The sequence below is a fragment of the Salvia splendens genome, chromosome 1, assembly GCF_004379255.2.
Source record: "Salvia splendens isolate huo1 chromosome 1, SspV2, whole genome shotgun sequence".
Lineage (NCBI taxonomy): Eukaryota > Viridiplantae > Streptophyta > Magnoliopsida > Lamiales > Lamiaceae > Salvia > Salvia splendens.
In genome coordinates, this window is record NC_056032.1 from 43,221,671 (window position 1) to 43,237,459 (window position 15,789).

Genomic DNA, 15,789 nt, shown 5'->3' on the forward strand with positions numbered 1-15,789 from the left:
CAAATACTATTGAATATTAAAAAATTATACTCCTTAGTCAAACCATAAGATATTCGTAATTCTTTTTAGAGTGAACTACGCAACTAGTAACTAGAAAATAGACTTTGCACATTTTTAGTACTCAACATTTTTAAAATCACATTTCCAATCAAAAAGTTCTATAATAAATCCCAAATTCAGTCTCGATTTTTAATATTTTACTCCCTCTGTTCCATAGTAGTAGAGTCATTTTGCCATTTGGGTACGTTCCATAGTAATGGAGTCATTTCTCTTTTTAGTAAAAGCCAACACAATTCTTTTCACTTATGTTTTCCCCTTTCTTACTTTCTTCTCTCTACTTTTTCCTCTCTCATACTTTATTATCTTTTTATTTAATACATTACACACATTTTTCTTAATCTCCGTGCCGAAAAGAAACGCATCCACTACTATGAAACGGAGGGAGTACCTTTTAGCCCTTGAGAGGTATATTTGTCCATTTAGTTTGATTTGAGGACCAAACTTGTGATTTTTTAATATTTATGTACTTCTTTTGTGATTTTTTAAGAATCAAAAATCTTTGTGGTATTATTAAATATTTGTATATTATCTCAAAGCAAATTATTTAAATCTTGGTAATGTTATAAAAATGAATTATTTAAATCTTTGTAGTAATATTTAAATTATTGTATTACAATCGGAAATTCATATGTATTTGTAGTATTATTTAATAAATATAGAATGGTTTAGTTTTAAAGGATTCATTTTTAGTCTAATGCTTGATTGCAACCATAATTTATAATTTATTAGATACCAAACATTAAACTAAAAATGAATACTTTAAAAATTATCATTCAATATTTTCTAAATAATACTACAAATGCATATTAATTTTATGATTGTAATTCAATAATTTAAATAATACTACAAAGATTTAAATAATTCATTTTTAGATAACACTACAATGATTTAAATAATTTGTTTTGAGATAATATATAAAAATTTAATAATACCACATAATTTTTTGGTCTTTAAAAAATCATAAAAGAAGTAGAAACATTCAAAAATCACAAGTTTAGTCCTCAAATCAAACTAAATGGATAAATATACCCCTCAAGGGCTAAAAGATAGAACAACAAAAATCGGGGACTGAATTTGGGATTTGTGGAACTTTTTGGCTGAAAGTGTGATTTATAAGTGTTAGGTGATCTTGTTTTGTGTGTTAGGTTTAGAGAGAAATAATATATTTATATTAATGTGAGAGAGAGTTTTTTTTCAAAAAATGAAATGTGATATCTTTTGCGGGACAAACTAAAAAGGAAGGTGTGACATCTATTATGAGACGGAGGAAGTATTATTTTTTTATTTAATATTTTAAATATTAGAAAAATAAGAAATGAGATAGAGGGGAATAGAGAAAATCAGGTAGTACGGCTCACTTCCACCTCTGACTGTGACGGTTAGAGGAAGCGTTTCGACTCAAATCTGACCAAGCTCCCCTTCACGCCGCGGATCGCGCTGAAGGTTTTAGCTCACAAATCATGGTGAAATCCGTTATCGGAGATGAAAATCAACTCAAATTGGTAGAACATCGCCTCGCTCGCTCCGCCGTCCCGTCCCAGGTCCCCAATCTCTTGATTTTTGTCAGCCAGATCATGAATATTCCATTTACTTTTATTGACTTGAAGCTCAATCTCAATTCCTTTATATTTTCAATACACATTCGCACTTCCGTTCAATTCTCCAGATTGGGCTTGTGATTGGGAAACTAAATTCGAAGCTGGACAGAGGATTCGTGTACGATTTGGTTCCCACGCCGCCTAATGATGCTGGAGAGCGGCCGTGTTCGGTTATTGACGGCGCTGGAGATGTTAGCAAAACCAAGAAGAAGGGTTCGTCCAAAGCCAAGCCTCAGTCAGAGTCATCATCGCTCTTTATTGATCACGACTGGGTTTTTGAGCACGCGCGCCAGGTCCCATTTTGTGATTTGGAATCGCATAGTTGATTTATCCTTTTGCTGCTCAAGTTTGTCTGTCTCAGTGTTCATGAAATTGCATTTTGTTTTGTATTCATGAAGTTAGTATTGGTGAATTTTGAGTTAGAATTGATTATGCATCATAATGGGATATTATCTGTTGGTATGTGATTATATGGATTATCTCAAATTGCTAGTAGGGACAGGAATCAGGGCAGTTGGATTATATTCTGTTGTATTGCAATTCGAAAGCCAGAATTCCCTCCCCTGTAGGCATGTCCTACGTTTTTTCATACACAGCTCACGTTGAGATTTTCTTAAGTGCTGAACAATGACCCTGACAACTAATTGGCTGATACTCTCTGATTGGACTCTAGATGCTAGTAAGGTTGACTTGTAAATTGTAAGGCGAAGGTTCAGTTTTGGCTTGTAGTAGACTAGATGGTGGTTCAGCAACCTTGAAATTTAATCCATCAGTGTGTTATTCTTACCAATTGAAGCACCCTTACCACACTGATAACCTCGTGATACTTGTTTCTGAGGGAAAAATCCCTCGCTGTTTTTTTCCTTTTAAAGAATTGCTATAGCTATCAGAAGCTTTGCTTGGTTCTACTTCTATGTTTTATAGCTTTTACAGATAATTGAAACACGGAGTAATGAACTTCTAGGAGTTATGAATTACTGTATTATAATGATTCAAGACTCTTATGATCTGTATTAGCAATATTACTTTACTTTGACATCCTTTGTTTCCTCATGCAGTTTTGTTTTTTTAGGTCTCAAGAATGCTATTGGGTGGCATGAAGGTGGTAGGCATATACATATGGGTCAGTGAAAGCCTGTTCAAGAACTCAACAATCACACTATGCCAGGTTTCCTCATATTCTTATTTGGCATTTATTAGCATAAAGACTCTCCAATTCTATTAATGTTCTATATGAGTTTTGTTTCACATGTGTTTTCACTAATAATGATCTTACTTTTCGTTTTCTGATTGGGGATATAACTATGTTTCATTTCATTTTGCACCTTTTCTACGCTTTGCACCTTTCCTACGCTTTTGCACCTTTCCTACGCTTTGCACCTTTTTTGGTCAAACAATTTTCAAAATTTTAACTAGTAGCCTTTCCTTTCATTTTGATGGGGTGGCAAGGACTTGGGTGAAGTGGTAATATTAATCTGGAGGCACTTTAGGGAAAGTAGAGTTTGCTTTAGGCAATGGTGTCATTATTCATCTTCTAGCTATAAAAATTGTGTACATCTTCAATTTATCAATGTTTTCTACAGACTGTAGTAGGAGTTGCACAAGCAGCCTCTACAATGATGGACGATTCAAATGAAAGACTGCTACTTCATATTAGTTACAGCCCTCTGAGGTACTCCTATGAGCACTTTCTTCTATCTCTTTCTCTCTCATGTATAGCTCTGAATTCTCAATACATATTACATATCTTGCACTTTAAAATTTCAGGTGGACATGCCGAAATTGCTCACTGGCAGCAAATATTACCTCTAGCAGTCTTTGGCCTTGTGATTTCAAATCAGGAAAAATATTAGGTTCCCTCCAAACATTCAGATGCGTGTACAATTTTGATTTAAGGTGCTCTTGTTTGCTTCACCTTTTTAAAAAGTTGTTCTTCTCTAGAAGATTTAAGTGAGTTTACCTATTGGCTGAAGTTTTGAACTGCTACAGTGCTACCGTGCATAATATTTTGGTTTTATGTAGTATTATTTATTTACCCATCTTCAGCTTGTTCCTCTTAGGTTGCCAATTCCTTGTGATGATGGATCAGATATTAAAATATTTTCTGATGCGCTTCGTAATGAAATAATGGTCTGCGCTAAGGAACTTAAAGGTGCGAAGGCTTTGATTGATGGAAAATTGGTAAGGCCACTGAAACTTTTCAATTTACATAGTGATGATACAGATAGCTGAAATGTTGAACTTGGTAGTGTCACATTCAATGTCTTTGTTGGACCATGTGTAGAGGTTAGAGACAGACAACTGTCAAGTGTGGTGGCACAAAGTTGTAGCCAGTGTCTTGATTTGTAGATTTTAGTAAGATGTAGAATCTGTTAACTTCAAATGCCATCTCTTAGCAGTTTCCTTGAGAATGAGATTAGGTTAATATCTTCTCTCTCTCTCTTCGGGTTTTCATTGAACACCTAGTTTTTTATGGGATAGGCAGTCATACTGTTATATAGTAGTATATAGCTTTATTATCCTTTGGGTTGTTCAATATTTTTTATTTTCCACTAAAATGTGCCTGTTTATGCTGTTTCTTTAAAGTTCTTTATTCCTGCCTTTGTTATTACCTAGGTGGCCGGTGATGATCTAAGTTTAACTGATGATTTACATGAAGTTGAATTTCTTCTCCCTTTCATGCAAGATAAATACTTAGAAGGTGTGATTTAGCTCTATACCTATGCGTCAAAATTTGCATTTGTCTTCATAATGAGTTTCCTTGTCAGTAAATCTTCTTTTTCTATGAAGCTTGTAGCCAAAAAGAGGTTCTCGGTGTTCTTCTACTTAGAGGCTCTGTGTGTTCTCTATCATACTTGAATTCGAAGGAGCCTGTTTCACAAGCTTTGATTGATATAAAGGTGACTTTCTTCTCTTTGTACTTCAGGACTGATATGTGCAACCCACCAACATTAACCATGATTTGAATTATGCATGTTTTCTTTAGGATTCCATAAGTTTTACACCATACTTATCTGCTTTCCATAAGTGTCATTGCTGACTATCAGTGTCATTGCAATGATGATTTTTTTTTTCTAGTAGTGATGCCAATGATTCGAAAGTGTACTTTGAACAAAAAAAAGTGAAACTTCAGATGGTTTCTTCTGTTCAATAGAGAACTAATAATGCAAATTTCTGTAGCTAATTCACAGAAAGGGTGTGTGTCTAGCTGCTTTTTGAATAACATATTCTTTTCATGTCTCATCTGTCTTAGCATCTTCAATCTTCTTATGATTAGGAAGATATCATAAGGAGCTTGCAAAGTAGACTTGATATAATGTGTGATGAGGCTGAAAGAGATATTGAATCAGTGAATGGTGGTGATCAAGGAACAAACAGCCTGTCATATAAGGAACCCATCGCAAACCATGACCTTCAAGCTCAAAGGTATATGAATTTAACCTCATTGCAGAGGTTTTCTCTTTTTTTAGCTACATGAATGAAGCTTTTACATTGCTGGTTGCACAAGTTTCCATCGTATTACAGTAGTTTTTTTTATACAATTTAGGCATCATATATTCTTTAGGAGCTTCTTTTGATGATTATTCACACTTTCTTTAGATCAACTCACTGCAAAGTAATTAAACTTGAAAAGAAACTTCCATACTGTATTTGTTTTGGGTCGTTGGTTTTATACTGAGTAATTGAATAAGCCAAAACAAACAAGTTTCCTGCTGCATGTCACAATACCACTCTGGTGCAGAGTCAACTCTCCCTCATTACGTGGCTGAGCCAAAGCCATGATTCTTCAACACGTGTCTATTTTTTGAAATAAAATAAATGAGGAACCATTAGGGTGACAGACACCTTTTAAAATAACGCTATCAAGCGATGCTATTGTTGTAGAGATTAAAGTATTTTCCCAGAGTGTCAGTTTATGGAGATGCTTTTATTTATGGGTATAGTATCAGCCTATTTACAATTCAGGGTATAGTATAGAATCCCACCAGCGCTAACATATGGAATGATGTTTGCCTAGTATCTGTTCTGGCAAACAACATTTGGATTCCTTCCGACTAACGTGAATGTTTGGACTATCTGTCTGGCAGAAAACAATGCAACCTATCGTTTCCTCGGAGAGTATTTGTTCCATGGCTGGAGGGCGCATACATATGTGATTATATTCAGTCAAAGGAAACATTGGAGGTATGCTACTCGTCTTATGCATATATAATCAGAAAGGGTGCTTGACTTACATGATCAGATGACATTGAGCTGTGAGGAGAAATGTGAATGAGAAACCAATTTTAGAAGAAACAGAAGATAAAAGAGATGAAAATTGGGGGAAAAAAAAGTAAAATCAAATCAACTAATATGAAAACCATGTGCACGTTCCAGACTTCCAGTCTGCAGTAAAAACTGCTCTCAAGAAATTTCTACGGAAGATGCATGACTTATAGAATACTGTAAAAGCTTCTAAATTAAGAACCTTGGCCAGCATGCATTTTTTGCAACATATTTTAATTTCAATCTTGTATTTTCCAGGTTCTCAAAGACCATTGTACTGAGTTGATGTCGTTAGAGTTTCCAACAGACTCTTCTGAAATTCTGGAGCCTGAATTGGAAGCCCCCGCTCTAATAGCTTCAACTGTCAAAACCTTCTGGAATATTGCAACTGACCATACGTCAATAGCCAACCCGGATACTTCAGCCTCAAAGGCGAGGAAAACTGGGAATGGGAGACCTGCCAAGACAGCTGACTTCATTGTATTGTTTGCTATCTTTTTTATGATAATCGCTGTGATAGTTTTTAATTTCATGGGGAAGATGTAGTTCAGTAGTCACAGGTCAATCTCTGGGCAGTAAAATGTGAAAGGAGACTAATATTACTATATGTTTTGTAACTTCCTCTTATATACTATCCTTTTGTCAGAAGATTAAATATTTCATACCTCAACAATTTGTCGTCTCTGTATTTCATAATCTATTTAGGCTTAATAAGTAAATTTACTTCGACTTGTAGTGATTATATCACAACTTTAGCATGTCATTTAAAACTTATCAATTTTATCCAACCTTATTAATTATATCAATTTCTTCCAAACTTTTTTAACCTATCAGTTTTATACTACTAATCTTTTCAACTTTAATCAATTTTATCACGGAATATAAGTTGAATTGGGATGTCATGTCACGCTTCAGAGAATAACCATTTTTTTTGCTAAGAAAAATTGAACAATAATATAAATAGTTCACTCTAATTTTTAGTACTACAGTACTTTTTATGATCAATTAAAAAATTGATTGATAAAAGTCATACGAAAGAACAGGAAAATTGATAAATTAAAAAACTTGGGATATAATTGACAGGTTTCAAGACAAAATCACAAAAGTTCAGGATAAATTCAATCATTAAACTCATCTATTTATAGAAACTTTGGTCTGGACTTTCATAAAAATGTGCTCAAAAAATACTCATCGATATTAATGTCATAAAATGCTAACAAAATAAAGATTTCTGCTAACGCCTGTCTTAGCCATGGAAAATATGTCATGATACGAGTTTAAATAACTTAAGCTACTTCAATAATATTACTTCCCATGATGTAAAAGGGGACGAATGAATCTACCTCACTGAATAACTTAATAACTATGTTCAGGAAAAATCACACTCAATTTTCCTTTCAATCCTAAACAATTATGTGGAGCAACCATCAGTTTTTCTCGACAGCCTCTTCCCTAGGAGCGTCCATTCCGTCTGGAATTTTTTCTGGGAAATTAGTTTTTGAGGAACTTGTAGCGGCCATACTGCAACACGAATTTAAATAAGAATAAGAACACTAAACCATAGGGGAGAAATCCATGTTCCAGATATAGTATTAATCTTGTGTACCTTCTATCCACAAACACCATCGATCGAAGTTCGCAATTGTTGAATCTGCACATGTGAATCAGTTTTTACTAGTGTTGTGTAATCTCTAATCACAATTTAGAGTTAAAAACTCCAGTTGCTTTCCTTATAAACAACATCATGCTCTGAAAGAAATACTCTCTGTGTCCCAGATATATAGTCCATGAATTTCTCATGTAGATTTAAGAATCATTTTGAAAAAGATATAATGCAACTGACCTTCCTATGTTACCTTTACATGAAAATGAGACTCGCCAAAATTGAACACTAGACCATACATTTGGGATATATCATATACAGATATTTTTGTTTTCATCGAGGGAACTTAGATAAAATCATATTTATACACTAGACCACACCGAAGAATTTATTTTGTCACACAGCAATAGATCTCCCTTTTATGAAGGACTAAGAGTAGGATTCAATATCACACATTTCCCCTCCCCAAGGGAAAAAAACCCCACAGAAACAGTTGGGAAATATAGTTGGAAGACCTTTTTGCAAATGGTGGCTTAAAAAAGTGAAGAAAACAAGACTTACGGTTTGCAGATCTCTTCCTTCACTGGAGGCTGGCAGTCATCTCCAAATGCAGAAAGGGTATGAATCAAGAATCCACTGTGAGTTACAACAGCTATCTCAGACTCCTCGCGCGTCCACAACCTGTTGCACCACATTAGAGAATTAAGAATATAGTCGTACACCTTTCTCGTTATTTTAGAAACATGAATTAGTCCTGGCAATTTGGTTGAGAATGAAAAAGTTTACCAGTTCAAGAACTTTTGGCCCCTCTCAGCTAGGTCTTCATCAGCTTCTCTAACATCCAGAGTCCAGAGAGTGTCCTCATCAGTTTCTATCTGAGGATAAGCAGAAGGTCTAAATGATGAGTGACATGATATAAAAGAAAACATGGGATAATCATTTGTTCTGGCTCTATTCACGACAAAACAAAACAAGGATCATTTACTTGCCAATGAAAAATCAATAGCAGGAAAAAGAGGCTTGTACTCAGTTATGCTCCTTCTCTTATCACACCAGTGAACTCCCTGCATTGTTTAACATACAAGGTGAGAAGATTAATGTGGCATGTTCTACATTGTTTTACTCCCAGAATCTTGGCCAGATATCTTGGAATACTAAGAAAAAGTATTTTTTAAATCAAATTAGTTCTTCAAATGCTCAGTGCATGTCAAACTACAATTATAAGTGAGGAAGACAGTGGCTGCGCTAAATAGTGCACTAGATTAATTAGGAGATAGGAAATCTTTGACCACCCATTGGTATAAGATTATATGTAGGGAGATCTACTCATTTTTCTCAAGAAATCTTGACATACTGCTCAATATTTTTCATTATATTTGAGATAATACAAATGAAATATGTAATTTTCATTCTTTGTCCTGTAGAAAGCCCCTTTTTGTTTTAATCTGAGAGTGGTAGGATGCAGAATCTTGCCAAAAGTTAGAAAATCATGCTACACAGCTTAAGGATAAAACACTTCTATTTCTACAATTTGTATCACTACTCCTGAAAATAAGATCCTATTTTCTTTTTCTAGAATATAAAATGGTTTGAGCACCCTTACAGCCATTATCAAGTCCAAGGCGAAAATGGGTATTTTTCTAAACCTAATTATCCTGTACTCGAATTCTGCAATAGAATAATATGCAAGAGATGCCAAACAAACTTAAAAAAACAAAACAATACTTGTACTGACAGGAGTTGCAGTAGCCAATATCACACTGGATAGCAAGAAAAAGAAGAAATAAGACCAGGGTATCATTTTATATCTCTGTGACACCAAATAGTGTAGCGAGTCATTGCATACCAAATGCTCTCGACAAAGTTCCATTGCCACAAATGGCGGGGCATTTAGACTTGAAATTGCTGGACAATTACTCTTCCCAGCATTTTCTGTCATTAGAGGAGCTGCATTGATGCCATCATCAAAGCCGGCTCCGCCAAAAACCCCAACAGCTGTTTGCATAGTCCTGCAATCAATTTCAGTATCAGTGACTAAATAAAACTGCCAACAGCTAGAATTGTTTAAATTTGTCTGTCAGTGTCACCTACCATGACTCAATAAAGATCACACTTTCTACTGTACTGGTTCTTAACCAATAACCACTCAAAGGTCTTATTTTCATCATTGATAAAAAGGAACGAGAAAAAAAGCCTTCCAGAATATGAAAAGTTACTCACTAGAGTCATACAATTCTAGGATCCATATTCAGAAAGAAGACTATGACGAGAGTTTCACATTAGTATAAAGTATAAGAGGCCGAAGAAGAAACAGAACTTCAGCATACTCACCTTAATAAAGGGGAAACAACTACTAATTCAATCTTCTTTGAAAGACCTGTGGAATGAACATGCTTCCGAAGATTGTCTACCTGTACAGTATTTGTGAAAATTCATTTTTGGTTACTTTTCTCTTGGTGAGAAAAGAAAACATAACAATGAATATGGCCAAGACCTTCCCACTTAATAAGTATGAAAGTTTCCTCAGAAGGTTAAAAAACTTAAACACAAAAGTAAACAGTTTCTCATTACTAGCTCATTCATTCGAATTTACGTACTAGCACAAAAGCTGGATGAAATTCCAAATTCAGATAACACACAGTAACATGATATGGCCTCAATGATCAATTATTACCTGTTTCCAGCCAAGTGGGGTTAGTGCTGCATCAAAAAGCTCTGGGGACATGTATGCACTGTGGTCCTTTTCTCCAGCCACATTATGGAAACCTTGGGCATGTCTCACCTACATGTAAGAATATGAGGTTAATAAGATAAGATTAGTCTCTCTAAAGTCCAAGATATATCTTAATGGGAACAACAAGAGAAGGGGATCACCAACCAAGTGGATAGTCTTGCAACGGTGCAAAGGATACATGCCTTGGCCTCTTACAGCATCCATATCTATGATTATTAGGAAACCATATAAATAAAGACAAAAATAGAGTATCTTTTCCTGAACCTTTTTATAGTGAGAACAGAGTGAGCATTCCAGAGATGTTATTTGACAATGGTGATACGCGAAACTGAAGAGTAGATAAGATACAATGACAGCTCCAAACAGACTTGATCCTGATTTTGCTACTAGATAAATTTTCTCATGTTATCAAATAAATAAGGAGTGAGGATGAGGCAGAAAGGTGATGAAAGCATATTTACACTTTGAAATAGTAGTAATTGATTATAAGTGAACCTACAGAATGTGGAGAGATTCTTCTTCAACACAAGCAGAAATCTACCAAAAACAGAGAGGAAAGAAAGCAGGAAGATGCCAGTGTACCTGGGAGACATGGAATTAGTGTTGCAGAAATAGGGAAGGAAAAAAATAATGCACGAAGAATCTTAAAAGATCTCACTTTTTAAAATTAATCTATATCCTCTCGTGTCTTTGAAATGTTTAATATCAAAATGGTATGGCTTAAGCCTCCATGACTATTTCAAGTAATAGACATTAACATTTTCTTACTTGGGAGCTAAAATCCTGAGCTGTTCATTATGCAGTGGGATTTTAATGCAGCCTTAATTAAGAATCAAGGTAAAAGGATGATGACTAATTTCTATATCAAGACTGAAGTTATAATAATTACTATATATTATTACAAGAGGAAAAAACAGTCCTCTGAAAGAGTGCAATGCAATCAAGATCGTTGAGGCACCTTATAGTGCCTGGTTAAGAGATTATCACATAAACAACAAAGGCAACGGAAATTAAAGTAACCCCTCATATGAGCAAATTTTCATTCATCGTATAAGCAAATAAAATTAGGACTAGAAATTCAAAACAAATTTAAGATGAATGAATAACCAAATTTCAAGAGAAGTGATTCCATCAAAGTCATGTTTGGCAGACCATCTCTAGAGAGTTTATATAGCTCTTACTGAAGAGATAACACAAATCCTTCGCACTTGGATTCACAGCATAACTGAACAACGAATATAAAAGATGCCGCCTCTCCAAGTTGCATCCAATTGCAATAATCAAAAGCAAACTGAGATATCTCAAATATTAAATGAGATATCTCAAGTTGCATCCAATTGCATATTCCCTCATGATCTTATTCCATATAACTCTGTAATATAGACTAGTATTCCTTATCCTAATGTTCTTATCTACGAGCATCGATACTTTCGGAGACAGAAGAATCAGATAAGATTAGCCAATCAACTCAAATAATGCTAATCACTACCATGCTTCTTCCACCTCTAGCCTCACAACAAACGGAGCACTTCCAATCAAAACACACGTATACATCAGATTAGGCATCTTCGATCCATAAATAAGTTCTCAAATCTGAGAAGCACTTAGAAATGACAATTGAATCACAAAAACAATGAAAATCGCAGATGATGAGAGTGAGAGAGGTACCGGAGAGAGAGAGGGGTGATGAGGAGGAGGAGCAACGGCGGTGTTTGTTTGGTGGAATGGTGTTTGTGAAGTGAGAAGGGAAAATGTATGATTTATATATGTGGGAGAAGAAGGGGGGTGGTATTCATTAATGTCTGCTCCGAGTTTGTTTGTTTTGAATTCCTTTTTCAGTTATTTCCTCTCTCTCTCTCTCTCGCGACCTATAAAATACTACGTTCATCGTTTTGAATTCTTTTTTTTATCGTGAATGATAAATTATTTTAATTCTTCATTTTTAATTTTAATCAAATATTCCGTACATATTTATAATATAAAAATATACTCCATCTACGAAAGTAAAATGATTCTTATTAACAATGGGAAACATATCAAATCCTAACAACTATGAAAATTAAATCAAATCCTAACAACTAGTATAACAATAAATCATAAATAAGCTAAATATAGTAATTATAAATTATCAACTCACTCCCAAAATAAACTAAAAGTCTAGGTTCTTATCATCTTATTTATTAAATGTATGTGATATTGTTATTTTAATTGGCTTGAATTGGACTTGTCCTGCTTATATTTTGTTTCATCTATTCAAAAAGGCCTTGATCTTGTTTTCATTGAAAATTTTAGACTGAAATAACTTCTCAAGAAAAAACGTAACAAAAATAAAAATAGAAGAGGGAAAATATTATAGTCGTCGTCTCGTCTCCCAATTTTAAAAATTAACCAAAATAATCATGAGTTTTTTTTTTATCACAACCACCTACTATAAAAATACTCCCTCCGATTTTTTAAAAATAGCAATTATTTACATTTTGGGACGTTCCTTCAAAATAAAACTATTTGACATGAAGCGCACAATCCACTAACTATACTTTCACTATTTTTTCTCTTCCTATTTCTTACTTTATTCATTTTTCGTTTCATCTCTCTTACTTTATTAATTGTGCATCAAAATTTGTGCCGTTTTAAATGTTTCTATTTTTTTTAATACAGAGGGATTATTAGTACATGAAACTGTACCTCATATATCAACCGAGAAATATTAGAGTAACTGTAAAATAAATCGAATTTAATAGTAATTCATCAAAATGGATTTTGATATATTGAGGAACGAATCAAAATATAACCCAGCTATTTATAGTTGGAAGAATATGCCAGAAATATTCGTTGCACGATTCCACCCATCCAATTAGTTGCATATTCCAAAGAAGATATTTGATTTGTACGATTTTAGGTACAGAAGAATATTCAAGATGCCAAATCCGAATCTAGCTCTTGCATAAATAATTGGGCTATGTGTACTTGATTAGATGCAATCATGAAGTACTAATCACATTAATCATGGGCTTCCACTTATTGCCCAAAAAGTAATTTTATACAACAGCCCACATTTTATTTACTATACCCTGAAAAATTTTGACACATTAATCATTACTTATTTTGTTACTATACCAATACGTTATTCTATGACTATTGACTAATATGTCTAATCATTCTATCACTAAATCAATACATTATTCTATGACTAGTAAATTTGAATGAGATTTTTGATCTTCTATATTAATCATTCTATCATTACATCAATACATTATTCTATGATTAAGCCAATATATGTACACATTAAATCAAACATAGTTTTGCTAATGAATGGACGGTCGTTGTATTAAAATAGTGTTGTTCCAGCATATCGAAATTGAAAGTTTAATTAAAGACAAATGCTCTAAACAACTAGGAGAACGATTATAAGTTCGATAAGGTGTACCGTACCTTAGCAGGTTAACGAAATTATAAAGTTCGGCAAAATGGTTTTAGTGGTTATTGCTTAAGCTTCCCTTTAACTAAATAAAGCACAATGACGAATCCAGAAAAATATAAAGTTGGGCCAAATGGTTTTAGTGGTTATCGCTTAAGCTTCCCTTTAACTAAATAAAGTTGAACACAATGACAAATCGAATCCAGGCGTTAAATATTGTGGAGTAGGAAAAATTATAAATAGGATTACTAGTATAATACTACTAAAAAATATTTTTTCAAAATACATTACAATTTACATAATACTACTATGGTTTTCTATTTTGCACGGACTTTTCAAAAGAAGAACATATACAAACAAAAAGCATATAAAAACTTATTTTTAGAAGTTTCGAACAAAATTCTGAAATATAACTCAATAAATTCCAGAAAATATAAATAGATAACCGCTATAAATTTTTATTAAATTAATATTTAATATACATAACATAAATAAACTCCAATGCTAAACCAAATTTTTTTATCTACCTCTCGACTAAATTATAACTGTCTCAACAAATTAGGTTCCAAAACTACAAATTAATACTGGTATTATTAATTCTAGCCATACAAATGCACCAAAATACAAAAAATAAATTGAATAAAAGAGTATGACTTAAAAAGTGGACTGGGCTGCAGAATGATTGAAAAATATAGTCCGGTTTGATTTCAATAATAAAAAAAGAACAAAAATAATAAAAGCCCAACAATATAAAGTCCTGGTGGCCCATTAGAACTGATCTGCAGCAACTGTAAGGCAATATGGAGAAACAAAATAACGCTTGGGGTGGAGGTGGAGGCGCGACGCTGAAGAGGTCGGAAGCCGTGTTACGACGCTGGAGCCGACAGTATGGTCGGCCGACCCCCTCGACTCCTCCTAGATTCGACACTGATTGAACGAGTTTTGTAATTATCCTTATGTAATGGCTTGTCTACTATATTACTTAATGTTTTTTAACAAAAAAAAAAAAGAAGCTCAAAGCCTTCTTGAAAACATGAGTCAAAACACATAAGTACATATATAGAAGCTATTTTACTTGTTGATAAGAACACTTTGTGCAATGTGTAGAATAAATTGAGGGTTTAAGTAGTCTGTGTTATGAAAGGTAACTGAAAATTATACTACCATGTTTATACTATCATTCTTGTCTTTCTAAATTTGTAGCCCACCACAAATTATACCATATTTATACTATTATGATTCTTATCTTTCTAAATTTGTACTCCACCACAAATTCATAGATAGAGCCTCACTCTAAGAAATGAAAAGGAACTAGGTTGAAAAAAAGTAATGAAATGTAAGTCTTATTTTTATATTAATTTTATAGTAATAAAACATAGGTGAGACTTATCTTACATAGTGAAAATGAAATTAAATATAGCTCAAAATGATAAATTGAGATATTTAATGACAGACGAAAGGAGTATCAATCATAAAAAACTTCGTCAAGCGGTATCTTATCCCATGCTAACAAAATCAAGAATAAAACTGGGGCTCCTCAAAAACGATTTGAGAATGCTGTGCCTCTCAAGTTGAGTAAATAGCCAAAAGTTGTTTGTCTCTCAAAATGCAGTTGCAGACAAGGTGAGTAGTGGTCGCATCACAATGAAATATAACATGCTGTTTTAGGACAAACACAGCCTTTTCCATGGCCACAAATATTAATGTCCCAAAACTACATGCTTGTTCCCAACAATTCCTTTTTTTCAAGAGATTGTTTCAATTTCTGAAATGAATTATGACTGATACAAATTTCTTCTCATTTTTGTATATTTGGATAGATTTGATTGTATGCCTCACAATGGAGATAATCCTTTGGACCTTCATATCTATACTTTGTGAAATGTGTGTTCCCCTCTATCATGATTATTACAATATAAGTTGAAAGACAAAACTCAATAATATAGTAGTGTCACTTCATGACAACTAGGGGGAATTGAATCTAGTATTTCTTATCAATCAATTCATGCCTCCCAATTAATCATTGAAGACTTATTCGTACAACATCCAATTGGAATTTCACGAATATCGAAAATTTTATATTTTTGATACAATAACTTTATACGTTTAG

The 15,789-nt window shown here is 33.6% G+C and overlaps 2 protein-coding genes across 6 annotated transcripts; one reads left to right on the top strand and one right to left on the bottom strand.

Moving 5' to 3' along the window:
- Window positions 1-1,399: 1,399 nt before the first annotated feature.
- On the top strand, window positions 1,400-6,594 carry LOC121753876 (protein odr-4 homolog). Its single transcript, XM_042149151.1, has 11 exons — window positions 1,400-1,601; window positions 1,727-1,951; window positions 2,731-2,826; window positions 3,242-3,330; window positions 3,426-3,554; window positions 3,719-3,839; window positions 4,275-4,359; window positions 4,449-4,558; window positions 4,936-5,084; window positions 5,747-5,843; window positions 6,183-6,594. Exons 1-11 carry the CDS (start codon window positions 1,521-1,523, stop codon window positions 6,468-6,470), a joined length of 1,470 nt encoding a protein of 489 aa, XP_042005085.1. The 5' UTR covers window positions 1,400-1,520; the 3' UTR covers window positions 6,471-6,594.
- A 491-nt stretch (window positions 6,595-7,085) lies between these two features.
- On the bottom strand, window positions 7,086-12,100 carry LOC121801026 (phosphoglycerate mutase-like protein 1). Of its 5 annotated transcripts, none has more exons than XM_042200511.1 (11): window positions 11,930-12,100; window positions 10,761-10,843; window positions 10,406-10,467; window positions 10,202-10,309; window positions 9,859-9,938; window positions 9,374-9,536; window positions 8,517-8,591; window positions 8,314-8,402; window positions 8,089-8,208; window positions 7,531-7,575; window positions 7,086-7,445 (listed from the first exon to the last, which is right to left on the bottom strand). In XM_042200511.1, exons 3-11 carry the CDS (start codon window positions 10,463-10,465, stop codon window positions 7,352-7,354), a joined length of 834 nt encoding a protein of 277 aa, XP_042056445.1. In that variant the 5' UTR covers window positions 10,466-10,467; window positions 10,761-10,843; window positions 11,930-12,100; the 3' UTR covers window positions 7,086-7,351. The 5 variants fall into 5 exon arrangements, with proteins under 5 accessions (XP_042056445.1, XP_042056454.1, XP_042056448.1 ...); XM_042200520.1 differs by having other exon boundaries at window positions 10,757-10,843; XM_042200514.1 differs by lacking the exon at window positions 10,761-10,843.
- Between the last annotated feature and the right edge of the window lie 3,689 nt (window positions 12,101-15,789).